This window comes from Abrus precatorius, unplaced genomic scaffold (assembly GCF_003935025.1).
Source record: "Abrus precatorius isolate BTA unplaced genomic scaffold, Abrus_2018 Scaffold9, whole genome shotgun sequence".
NCBI lineage: Eukaryota > Viridiplantae > Streptophyta > Magnoliopsida > Fabales > Fabaceae > Abrus > Abrus precatorius.
Genome location: NW_020874439.1, coordinates 20,198,857 through 20,212,467, shown reverse-complemented (window position 1 = coordinate 20,212,467; position 13,611 = coordinate 20,198,857). Strand labels below are relative to the sequence as shown.

Genomic DNA, 13,611 nt, shown 5'->3' with positions numbered 1-13,611 from the left:
AGTAAAAGTTAAACACGTTTATTTATTCTTCTCACGTCATTAATGGCAAAGTTCTTCACATCAATTTGTAATTAGGGTCCATTTCAATCTTTTTAGAAGTCCGGTACTAAATTTCAAAAGTTGCATTTTGCTTTGTTGTCGTCTTCTTTCCCAACTGCAGCCACAGAAGCGGACAAAAAATGAAGTTGAAGGTTGAGAAATTTTTTATTTTTTTTAATTTTAAATACTAATATTAACTAATGTTCTTAGTATTATGATTAAGAAATTTAAAGTAAAATTTTTTTATCAAAAAATATAATAAATATATCTTGTTTTATAATTTTAATATAATTTAACATATTTTTTTAATAATTTTTTTATTTTTAATTTCTTAACCAGTGGCCTTAGTTTATCTATTGCTAAAACAAGTGAAGTAATACCTCCAATTAGGAGGTTGAGATCAAGGATGTAATTGCATCTTGATTTGAATATCAAGGGGGGATAAGTGCTTTTAGGACAGTGATTAAGGAATTATAAAAATAATTATTAAAAATCATAGGGAAAATGTGTTTAATAGACTTATAGATTCAACTTATATTGTTGTAATTTATTGATGAAATATTTAAAGGATTAAAAATAATAATTTAAAAAGAAATAAAAAAATTAATTATATTTCTTGTCTTTATATAAATTTTATTTTTTTAAGATAATTTTTTTAATTAAGTTTCAGTCCTTAACTTATTTAAATTGTTAAGACATATTAAGTGATAAGTTAGGTAACAACGATTCAATTCATCATTTTTATCTTACCGCCACATTATCATTGCTTTTAAAAATTTTATTACGTAAAATTTTATATTTAAAAAAAGTCCTTCATCTTTCAACCTTTTTTTTTTTTATCTTTTTCTTCATTTCAAAAACACTACAGAGAATAATATCGATTCGCGTACTCTTGTTGTGTGACTAAAAATCTATCATGGAAGCATAGTAATTCTTATCTATGGACGCAACATAATCACTTCACAATAAATAGAGGCACATCGATGAGACTTCTAACTAGTTTGGTGGAGTCAAACTCCAATTCTTTGAAATTTCTTTGGACTTAAAGAGATAACCACTTGCAGCAGAATGTTTACTAAAATACCTTCCTTCATAAAAATATAAGTAAAATGAAAGTAAAACTAACCGATTCGGTTGGGAATCAATTAGTTTCCTAAAGGACTAGAGTAGCAAATTAACACAAAAGAAAACTTTTTGGAATCATAGGTATTCAAAGTGCCACTTTCGGTGACCAATTTATTATGCAAAAATCAATTCCTAGAATTTGCAGCCATTATGCTCAAACGATCAAGTTCTGAATGCGAAGCGAAGTGTACACCAAGTCATGATTTCTTCTTTATATTCTCATTGCCAATTTCTTTTTCATTTTTATAGATATTATGTTTTCTTTGATAATTGCTAATTTTGACTATTTAATTTTATGTATAGGTTGAGTAGGGTTAGAGTTTTTTGGTTTGGGAGAAATTGGCATTAAAAATTAAATAAAAATTTTTAAGAACTTTTTTGTAGATATAAACTTTTAAATAATATAAAATTTAAAAATTATTATGATGCTACAATAACATGACAATGATAAATTAAATTTCTGTTGTTCAATCCATCACTTAATAAAAAAGAGATAATAACATAAACTAAATCTTAATATTTTAAATAAGTTAGAGACTCAATTATAACAAAAAATTTATTTAGGATTAATATCAAAGAGTAATACTTTTATAAAGATAAAAGCATAATTAAACCCAAAAAAATGTATGAAATAAAATAATTAATGTAACAGTAAAAGCAAAAATAATAAAACTTTCAATTAGCATTATTTAAATTAAAATACATTATCTATATTTATTTATATGATAAGCTTTAGGGTGTATCAAAATTTAAATTTAAAAAATCAAATTTAAACTAAAATTTATTAAAATAATATCAACATCTAATTTATCTTAAAAATATACTTCCATGTACGAGAGTATCATAAAATAGTGGTTCAATTTATGAATGTAATTCATAAATAAACTGTTTTAAGAGTATGAAAGGATACGATAAAAAAATTGTATTTATGCATTTTTTTATAAAATAAAAAGAGAAAAAGTGTAACAAGATAATTAACACAATAAAGAAATAGATAAAAAGAATTGTAAAATACTGTATTTATTTGTGTGTTCATATCATCTTATATAGAGTCATTCGCGCAATAATAACGTGTCATGACTTTCTTGATTATCATATATTCTTTCACAATTATTATCTTTTTATCTAACCCTTTTTTTTCAGGATTCATGTGTTGAAATTGTATTTTCTTATTTTAATTATGATTACATAAAATTGTATGATTTGAATTAGATAATTCAATATAATTTGATTAGTTAATAATTTATGTCATATTATTTCATTTTTTTTAGTTTAACTTAACAACAATTCACTTAAAATAGTTAAGGCAAAATATACTCAATATTATTAAGAAAATATCAAAATATAGGAAATTTGATTCAATAAGTAACTTAGCAATTACTTTAAATAGGAATGTTCCAAAGGCATCTTAAGCCTTGGGATAAGAGATCACAATTATCATAGAATAGGAAACAAATTACATGATAAAAAGATGCTTAAAAACTAAAAATGTTCTTAATTATATGACATTTCAAGATAGCACAACACTCCCACAATCTTCAATCAATAATATTCTAATTATCGATTACTTATATCTACATAGAAATTACTCTTTTCATGTTCAAATGCTCTTCAATACCGTATGCCTCACTTGATATAACTAAAAAATAACTTGTCATCTACACAATAAGGGCACATACTTGTTTCATCCTTTTCATTGTTTGCGCAAAATTGATTGTTGCTTCTTAGTGCTTCCAAATTATGCACTTCACAAAAAATTAAATAAATGCAAATATATCATAATAGCTTTACAATCCATTAGCCACAATAATAAGTTTCTTGGCTCTTAATGTCTCGTATAAACACATACATATAGTGTCCATTTTTCTACTTCCATTTCCTTCTTACCTTTTCTCTAAGAACAAGTTCTAAAATAAGACCAACAACTACTTCATTCCTTCAATATTTATTTCTCAAATTGAGACCTTTCTTATAACTCTATTTTAAAGCAAATTCACATCAAACCCATGTGAAGACAACCATCATCTAGAGGCACAATAGAAATAAAAGAAACAACAAAGTCACTTTGATTCTTTTCTGTCTCACCCCTTTATAAGAACCATAAATGACCCATGCATTCATTATTAGACTATGTGAATTATAGATTCTTTACACTTCTGTGTTATTACACACCTTGCAAATTTATGAATTTGTTGATCTATTTTTCTTATAATTTATAATCTCTTTATCAAATTTATAGTGAAACAATTGATGACTTCACTAATGAGATACGTAAACAATAGAGGTTGGTTTAGTGACAATGCCCACACCAAGTATTATATAGTTGAACTTTTTGTGGCTTATGGTTAAGTTTAAGATCATGCAATATAATGAAGATTTATAAGAAGGAGGAGAGTGACCTTCTTTACTTGCATCTTATGAGAGAATCGATGATAATAATTTGTTATTTTCAAAGGAATGAAAAGGATCATGCACCCTTAGATTACACTATATGAATATACTCATTTTCTTTTTCACTTTCACACTCTATATATGTTTACTTATAGTGCCTTTAAGTTGAATTGGAATAGTTTTCACTAATTATTCAACACAGGGATTAGTTAATTATTAGGGTTGCATGCAATGTTATCATGTGCTTTGCCCACTGTGATTTGTACCTCCTAAGATTATTATGATTAAACTTCAAAGAGGAAAAAAAGTGTAAATGCATGTTAGGACTACATTTGAACAATATTATTAATTGTTTAATGATATGACAACTCATAAGATAACATACAACATTCAATAGGCATTGCAATTTACACTCCTAATGACTATTGTATGTAAACTAAAATAAAAAAATTGTGAAAAGAGGTATTGTTTTTCACTTCATAGTCTTTGTTACATTCTTCGTACAAAGTATAATATGTCTTCAATAACATACTAGGGTTCACATTCTCATTTATTTCTTAACTTTCTAGGGTGTCATCCTTCACCTTGGAGAGCAACTTAAAAATTGTCTCATTAGATTACCTCTAAACACTAAAGCTTTGTTTGAATGATTAAAGGGGGAGGGAGAAGAGAAGGAAGGGGAAAAAATGATTAAATTTCTCTCTTATTTGAATGTTTAATATTGAAAGAGATGATGATGAAGGGTTTAATCATTTAAATGATATTATTGTCTTTTATATTTTTTATTCATATATTTTTCTTTTTCAAAAATTAATATTTTTAACATTGCACTTTTCTTAAAAAGAAATAAGGAATAAACTAGTCATTTTAAAATTTTTTATTTAAAAAATTATCTAGAATGGAGAAACACAAAAAAACAACATTAGGATGATTTTGGAAAGTTTAGAAAAATCTCTTAACCCTCATAATTAATTAACTTACAAACAAGAGTTAAACATCACTAACCCTTCTTTTCCCTTTCTCTTCCCTTCTAAGCATGAAATCCAAACTTAACTTAAGAGAAAAATAAGAGCTTTTGTTGAACATATACATTTTATTTTAACTAAAGTGAAAAGTCCCTCTAATTATCATTTAATCAAGTATTGGAAAGACTAAGGGACAATAAATTATACCTTACGAAGGATCAAAATAGAACAACACACCTTATGTAAAAAAAAAATGGTATTATTATCCACAAATGAAAAGGTGAAAAAAAATATCATGAATCAATAATAAAGCTAAGTATTAATCTTTGGCATTTTAATTTGATGTTTGTTTATTTTTCTATACATGCCTAGTAATTTGTCAATCTAACTACCATGAATAATGAATGCCAATATTTTCATATGTATAAGCCTTAGTGAAACATTTAGAAAAAATAATAATAATAAGCATGCATATCTACCATATTGATGGATTATTAAGGAAGAATACTAATTTGATGTTGAATTGTTAATGTTAGTGCAAATTATTTTTAATAATAAATAGGATCTAGCTACATTTTCTCTCTTAATCAAGTCTATTTTTTTTGTAAGTAAGAATGTTTTCATGATCTAAATTATTGTCTATGATGCATTATTTATAGGCATTGATTTAAAGCAATTGTCATTAACTTATTATTGCATAATCTGACAATTTCACCATGTTACTAGTTTATGATTAAAAAAAAAGGATAAAAAAGAGAAATTAGATTATGTATGATTTAATCATTATTACATAATGATGCATGCTATTACATAGTTCATTAACATGATTAAATGGTTAAATGAATTAGAAAAAAGTTTGACTTTTTAGGTTAAGAATACAAGATAAAATGTGTTTGAAAAGCACAAAATTAAAATACTTATATTTTGAAGTTTCATTCTCTTCATTCATATCATCATAATCACTAGTAAAAAAAGAAATAAAATGGCAAAAATAATATGAAGACACCTTTTAAGGAAAGAAATACTTGACACAAAAACTCTAAAACAATGGTGCTCTTCAAAACTATGGTCTCCTTGAATGTAACTTGAAACACTTTCCTAAGGATCAAAATGGTAAAGGTTGCCAAAATCAAAATTTTCTTTTATGTTTGAGAATAAAAAACCATGTAATCTTCACGTCAAAATCTTTGGTATTGGATTTTAATTAGGGGAACGATAATGTGAATTATTGCACATGCACTAACGAGCATGATACTTGGTGACATATTTCCCAACCTTGCTATGCTTAAGTTCTAGCTAACCTAATAAATCATGATGCAAATCCTTGATAAATTGATATGAAACACTTTACCTACTTGTGTAAAACACTTTATCTTTTACTTTGGATAATTAGTATTTTATGTCCAACAATTGAATAATAATCATGCCTATGATAGCAATGAAAGGTAGTTATGGATCTCACAATAATTTATCATTTCCTTCTATGTCCTGATAAACATCTAAACAATAGAGTATTTTTTAATTAACTTATTGTCTTTTCACTTATAATCCTTCCTTTCATTTTCACCCAAATCATACAATGTGTAAGGCAAGTAAGTTTTTCTGTGCAATATAAATATCTTATCTTTTCTTAACTCTCAAATAATTATTCAAATATGTTAAAATTATCTTTGGATAAGGGAGAAGAGAGATAAAAAATATAAAGTTAGGAGATATGAATCTAATAATAACAAGTGATATAAATTATAAGAGTTGATAACACTTGATTTGAGTTCTTTATGAGATCTAGTTCAAACTTTAAATAGGTCAGTTACAAAACTTAATTTAAGAAATTCAATAAGTTTAAAAAGTACAAGTTCAAAACACTTAGATTAACCATCCTAATAAAAAAGATAAAAAAAAATTTATGAATTAAAAAAAATCCTTTAAATCAATCTTAAATCTAATTATGTCATGAGTTACACTTATCTAAAATAAAGTTATTATGAATTTTTTTTTTTACTATAAAGTTGCAAAATAAAGACTTTGAATCATAGACCTTATATAAACATGTTTTATTTCTCTTCAATATTGTTATCTTGTGTAAAAATATTATTTTTTAATTAATTAATATATTTTAATAAATTTTAATTTTTTTAAATTTTAATGTACCATAAATATTATTAATTCTCTAGGTCAATATATTTATTTTACAGAACAATATAATCACTTGAATTATTATTTTCATAATTACACAAAGCAATTAACATAATTAAATATTAATTAATTTCTAATAATTAATTACATTTATAGAAACATGGTTGACACAAAAAATTAATTAACATTTAATGGTCTTAATTACCTTGTGTATCTCTTTCCCTCTTTTCTGTATTTTGTTATTTTAGGGTCTGTTTAGTTTTAAGAAATATTTTCTATTTACATTCTTGAACATAGTTTTTATTTTAAAATTTTTAAGATTTAAAAAATGTGTTTGATTTAACTTTTTATTTTTTGTTTTAAAATAATATTAAAAATGCATTTGATTTAACTATTTTTTATAATAGATTTATTTATTTTTTTATATAGTTTAAAATTAACCATTAATATTTTATTAATAAATAATTTTCATAATAAAATTTTTATAATATATACCTTTACTAATGTCAATTTTATTACAATATTTATTTAAAAAATTTAAATACTATTATTATTTCATTTTCAGACTAAAAAATAATAAAAATATAAAATTAATATAACTATAATTTAGACTTTGTACGATGCACAAATTTTTTATAATATATATTTATTAATCTTAATAAAAATAAGTTTAAGAAAAATTAAAAAGTGTATATTCTTCTTACTTTTATCTTATTTAATTATGAGTATTCTAATAATGTGTATGTTTACTCTTACGTTACAAAAATTATTAAATTTAAAAATAATATATAGGATACTGAAAGCAATTTTCTTTATTTTTTAATTTTCACTAACCGAAGCATTTTATATATTCAATCAGTATAATTTTTATTTTTACAAGATTCATATATAAAGGATGACATCCATATCATACAAAAATTAAACATCGATTCATAAAATAGAATAACATTAAACCTATATGAAAATTGAGAAAACTCATATGCAAAGATATAAAAAATAATAATGCCTATTAAAATTTCAATAATAGAAACTATACGAAAATTGAAAAAGAAAAAAAGTAAAGAATAAAGATAAAAAAAAAAAAATACACCCAATCTTGCAAGAATGACAAAAGTAAGAAACTTTGTCAATGTGTTTCAACAATAAATAAATAAAAAAATATGGAAAGAAAAAAAAAAAAGAACAAATATAAAAATAAAATAGAAGAAAGAAAGAGAGAATTATCTATGACAACTAATACTTAATCAAGAAAGATAAAAAAAAAACGTGTAGTTGCCTGAAAAAAGAAATCGTGATTCAGTGAATATAACATGATCTAATTAAAATTAGATAATATTACAATGATTACATAACAATTTTTATTTTTCTTTTTTTAATTGTTTCTATATTTTAATAAAATAATATTGAAAACAAGTTTTTCGTTTTTAAATTGAATTGAATTTTGAAAATATTTTTAAGAAAAATATTTTTTAAAATGTAACTAAACATATTTTCTCTTCTATTTACTATTTTTATTAAATATGAGCAAACTAAACATAACTTTAATTTTTTAATTTTATTTTTAAGTTTTATTCTTTTAAATATTCAAGGTTTATTTATTTATTTTTTACTTGTATTCTTATTAAATATAGATGAATTTTAATTTAAACAATTGCCTTACATTCTTACATGCTTTTATAATTTATTTCAATAAAGCATATAAAGAAAAATTATAATTATATATAACTTGTGAGAAGTTAATGTAAAAAAAAAGTATTAAAGATATATGTGAGACTATCTTAGTCAAAATATGGTAATATAATTGTATCAATTAAAACTTTTTAATTTATCTAAAAAAATTAAATAATAAAACAAAAAAAATTATAATATAATTACATCATTTAAACCTTCTTAATTTATCTTAAAAATTATTAAATAATAAAATATAAAAAACTGAAGGAATAATTATAAGATACTGACATGAAAAAATATATTTATTGTACATTAAAGTTAAAAATAGGGACATAAAGAATTATATTTATTACTCTTAAAATAAAAAAGGTTGACCTAGATAATTAGTTACGTTTATTGTACCTAAAAGTAGAAATAAAGCCTAAAGCTGATCAAATATATCAATTAATAAGGAAAATATATTTACAGTCCAAAATAAACAGATTGAAGTCGAATAAAATATATTTATGTCAGGTTCATCATTCAGATTATTTATTTTGTAGCATTCCAGGTAAAATTTTATTACAAAGTCATCTTCAGTTTATATACAAATGATGAGAATTTTTTATTTAAATTTTTTAATATATACTAATTATTATATGATATAAAAAAGTTGAAAGTTCTTAAAAATCTTTTATTTAATATCCAAATAAGTATTTTGAATAAAATTATTTTAAATGGTCTCGACAATTTACTTAAATATTTTTATTCAATACGGTAAAGTATAATTTAAATTCTTTTGACATCAGTAAGAGTACTAAGTGAGGTATTATACTCATAATTTTCAGAAGTTCAAAAGAAAAAAGAGCAACAGCATCTCGCATTCATCGTAAAAAAGGTAATTAAGGGGTCATCTCGAAAAAAATACATATAAAAAGGATTCGTTCCTCCTCAAACTTTAATACAACTGGCTAAATTAGAAGGGTTTGTGAAATGTCCATTTCAAACCCTAAAAGAAAAATAAAATAAAATCTCAGTTTGATAATTAACAATTAAAAAATCTTAATCGCAGCCAATAGGATTTAGGAGGGACAAATATTAAAAAATGAACAAAAAAGTTGACTAATTATCATCCAAAACGGCGTCGTAGACTGCATGGAGGCTTAGAGGGACAAATGGAAGGTTGTTTGCTAGACAAATAGCAGCTTTTCTTTTCTATTTTTCTACTTCTTCTTCTTCTTCTCTCTCTCTCTTTGTTAACCTCTTCATTTTTTAATTTCTCATTCTCTCTTCTTTCTTTCTTTGGCTATTTCTGAATATATATAGTTTCTTCTTTCAAACACACAGCATTGAAACAAAAAATGATCTTCAAATAGCATCACAGAAGACTCAAAAACACCCCAACATAAAACAAAAGGTAAGAACTTTGAAAACCCATATTGCAATTCTGGTGTGATTTTTTATACTTTGAGTCAATCTGAAAAATACCCATGATTTTTCTTCAACAATATATGATGAAAGTCTCACCCTTTTCTTCAGGGTCTCATAAAAGCATAGAAAAACCAAAACTTGAACTTAACCCACGTTCTGTAGTTGAAGTGATTGAAGGGTTTTATGGAGAGCAACGTTGGAGGAGAGAGGAGTGCGCGCTTGCCACTGTCAGAGGTGGTGGCAGATTGTGTTAAACGGTGGTTCAGAGACACACTGAAGGAGGCTAAGGCAGGGGACATAAACATGCAGGTTTTGGTGGGTCAGATGTACTTTAGTGGCTATGGGGTTCCCAGAGATGCTCAAAAGGTGGGTTCTGCAGCCTTCTTCAATTAAGTTCCCTTGGTTTCACTGAATTAGGATTTGGGGTTGTTGGGGTGTTAGATTTTGGTGTTCTGAGAGTTGTTAGTGTTTGCACTTATTATTAATAATACTTTTCTCCTTCAATGTGATATTGCTTAAGACGAGAAGAGGAAGTTAGGGACAATTTAGAAAGTAAAAAAAAAAGAAGTGTTTTTTGTTTGGGGCCGTTTGTAAGAGCATGTAGAGAGCTTATAAAAATAGCTTATGACTCTCGCAAGCTCTTTTCAGCTTAATTAGCTTCTTTGTATAGCTTTTCAAAATAAGTTTTTTTAACTTATATATCGATAAGTTTCCTAATCAAATTTATACTATAAACTTCTTATGCAATAAGAGATTATTATGTAGGCATTTAATTAATTTGTATCCGAACACACCTGTACCTGTACCCAAATGTATGGTAGTAAATTGTAATTGCATGCATAAATGTGTATTTTGAGTGCCATTATGAAAGATTCTATCATGGATGGGAGCAAACAACTTGGTTATTTTTTTGGGCAGTAATTTTGAGGTTAGAGTTTTGTTATAATAAATATATTTATGTTATGCCATTTGTTATTTTAACATATAGAAATAGTAGAAGGGCATGTAAATAGTTTAGAGTATGACATGTGGAAATTCTATGGGCCAAGAGTTAACGTAAAGAGTATGGTGTGATTTTCAATCATAGAATTACAATCTGTGTATTGTGGAATCTGTGGATGTGCTTTTTTTTTTTTTTTTTTTGACATTTTGGTTTCCAAGACTGATGTTATCTATTGGCTATTAAGGGAAGAGTTTGGCTGACAAAAGCATCAAGGACTAGGTCATCGGTTTGGAAAGTAGGCGATAAGCACCCAGGTAAACCCTCACTTGTTTCTGCCGGCAGCTTCATTTTCTTTTCCTCCATAATTGTGACTATACTTGTTTTGATACATCCTTGTTAGGTTATAATGCAAGCGACTCTGATTCTGATGAATTGAAGGAGGATTCTTAATCGAACATAACTTGGTTTCTTGTCTAAAAATGTGAAAGGTAAAGGTTATCCCTATCTCATGGTTATCCTTGTGATGTACTCTTTGTGCCTCTTTGGTTATTGTAATAACATAAAATTGAGGCTTGAGCTCATAAAGTTGTGGGTTTATTCTTCCTACTTGCTTCGATCATTATGTATGAGTTTTCTTTTAGAAGAACTCAAATCTATTTTTGGCTTTAGAATCTGAGATGACATGGATGTACTGTTCAATACAATATATAGGCAAAATTAAGTAAATGTTAATTACTAAATTTCCTAAAATAAGACAAATTATGGTAACTAATAAATAATTTATCCAATTCTCAGAATAATTTACTCTCATTACACAGCAAACAATGTGGGACTGTTACAAAACCCTATTTTCCTATTGGTTTTATTTTGTTCTGTCATACTTTGACTCAGGTTATCAATCTTAGATAACAGTGTGGAGGGGCCGACCCCAAACTGCTATAGCAGTATAGCAGATTAGGATAGGGAAGGGCAATTGTGAGATTGCATGCCAAAACACAGCTTGGATGATGCAGTAAATAGGGGCATAAGGGTTTTTTATTTTTTTCAAATCTTGAAGGAGTTGTGCCTTTGACTGCGGCGAAATTCCACCATTACTGTGCTATAGCTGCTGTGACTGAAAAATGTGATGCGAATTTAAAAACATGTTGACCTGGGCTGCAATGTGCTGATGTGATACTTCTCCGTAGTAGCATGTTATTGATAAGCCTACGTTGACTGTTCAAAATTATCTACTTTGTTAATTTCTCTTGGCTGTCATAGAAATTCACTTATATTTTTAAATATACGTAAAGGTTAAATGCTAGACTATCCTTTCCTTATAAGGTTTAACCTCAGGTTGTTTCCTGAAACTGGCATTAACTATCTTATTGGTCTAACCTGATATTTCAATCTTGGTTTTTTATCTTGTCAGTGAGACATTTATTCACATGCCTAATAAAATCATTTACTGTTTACAAGATAAAATATTTATATAGCAATATTCATAAATACTTTGCTTAGAGTAATTTGGCATGTGATTTTTCCACATATCATTGTTGACTAATTTATCCCTAGCCAAGATGGGAGAAGGCTTTTGGGAACTATAGATGTCAATATTGTTATATTCTACTGCCAGTAACGCCTGAATCTGAAGGTTAACGTGATTTAGACACTCTTCATCTATGTTGCTTTCTGTTCCCCTTATGTGCCAGTGAAATACTTGTAAAGATGAGGGCTAAATTAATTGATATAATTAGAAAAAGGGAGATGATGTGTAATTAGTAAGGTAAGGTGCTGTTCTAATTTTTAATCACTTGTTCAGTTGCACTGTTTAACTATCTCTTTATTTTAAATTATTTTAATTAGTTCTGAAATTTCAGCTTCTTCATTATACCCTTTGTTACTACTTGCTTACTCACCATGACTTCTGATTCTTCTTCTTCTTCTTTGGTACTTTCCATAGAAAGCCACTCTTAAGATGGTGGTGGTAAAAATTTCCTTTTTAATCCAAACTTTTTTCTTTTTTTTTTTATTTGCATCCTTAATACAGTAACTAATTTGGATTTATACTGAGGTAGTTGTTGTGAGCGATTGGGTTTTGATTATTGAAAAGTGTAGAATTAAGTTCCTTGTCATCGCACCCTTTCCCAAGGGCCAATTGCTAATAAGGGTAAGTTTTGGAACACAGCTATTAAGCGCTTATATAATAAACTCTTTTATATGAGAGTTTATTTTATAAATTTGACCATAAATTTTTTTGAAATAAGCTGAAAAATACTTAATAAAAAAGTTACAATGAAAAATTTATTGAAATAAATTGTAAAAGGCTTATTGGAGCTCTTTTAAATGCTCCATAAGTGATGAAACAACTTTCTATTCTGCATAATTTTGTTTCTTGGTTTTAAATTGCAATATTAAATTAAACTTCCTTTTATGGAATATTACTCTTGTGCCATTTTGTTTTGTAGGTCTGCCCGGCAACTCTACCTATGCATAGATAGCCATCGTGGCTGTCATTGTAATTTGCACTTTCACATTTACTCTTGTGCCATTTATGTAAGATTTGCCAGTTGCTACTCTTATTTTTTTTCAATAGAGGGATAGAAAATTGAGTTAACGCTCATATGGTTTGAAAGACAAGTGTCAAATCATTTTGGGTCTAGAGCATGTTAATTTCTTAATTAGTAGTTTGCCATTTACTTAAATATAATCTGTCCTCTAATGTTATTAAATGGCAGTATATGGCTCCCTTGTATTTTTCTTTTAAATGTCAATCATTTACAATTTCCTCTTGAATTGATTTGTCATTCGATAATTCTGTAAAATATTTGATGTTTCATTTAACATATTAAATTCACACAAAGTTGATTATACTTTTTGAGTTCGTCGTAAAAGGGGGCGAGTATAATTTGTATGTGTTAATTGAGCTTGTTTGTTACTAATGTGTATAAA

General features: G+C 26.2%; 1 protein-coding gene across 2 annotated transcripts; it reads left to right on the top strand.

Moving 5' to 3' along the window:
• The first annotated feature begins 9,531 nt into the window (after positions 1-9,531).
• Positions 9,532-13,394, top strand: LOC113850369. Of its 2 annotated transcripts, none has more exons than XM_027480894.1 (5): positions 9,532-9,723; positions 9,828-10,103; positions 10,925-10,994; positions 11,081-11,168; positions 13,128-13,394. In XM_027480894.1, exons 2-4 carry the CDS (start codon positions 9,921-9,923, stop codon positions 11,128-11,130), a joined length of 303 nt encoding a protein of 100 aa, XP_027336695.1. In that variant the 5' UTR covers positions 9,532-9,723; positions 9,828-9,920; the 3' UTR covers positions 11,131-11,168; positions 13,128-13,394. The 2 variants fall into 2 exon arrangements, with proteins under 2 accessions (XP_027336695.1, XP_027336694.1); XM_027480893.1 differs by having other exon boundaries at positions 9,551-9,723; positions 9,846-10,103; positions 13,128-13,322.
• Positions 13,395-13,611: the final 217 nt, after the last annotated feature.

Coding starts and splice junctions, on each gene's coding strand:
- LOC113850369 (XM_027480894.1), top strand. CDS start 9,921: ATGGAGAGCAACGTTGGAGGAGAGAGGAGTGCGCGCTTGCCACTGTCA. Junction 10,104..10,924: donor TTCCCAGAGATGCTCAAAAG/GTGGGTTCTGCA, acceptor TTGGCTATTAAG/GGAAGAGTTTGGCTGACAAA. Junction 10,995..11,080: donor AGTAGGCGATAAGCACCCAG/GTAAACCCTCAC, acceptor CATCCTTGTTAG/GTTATAATGCAAGCGACTCT.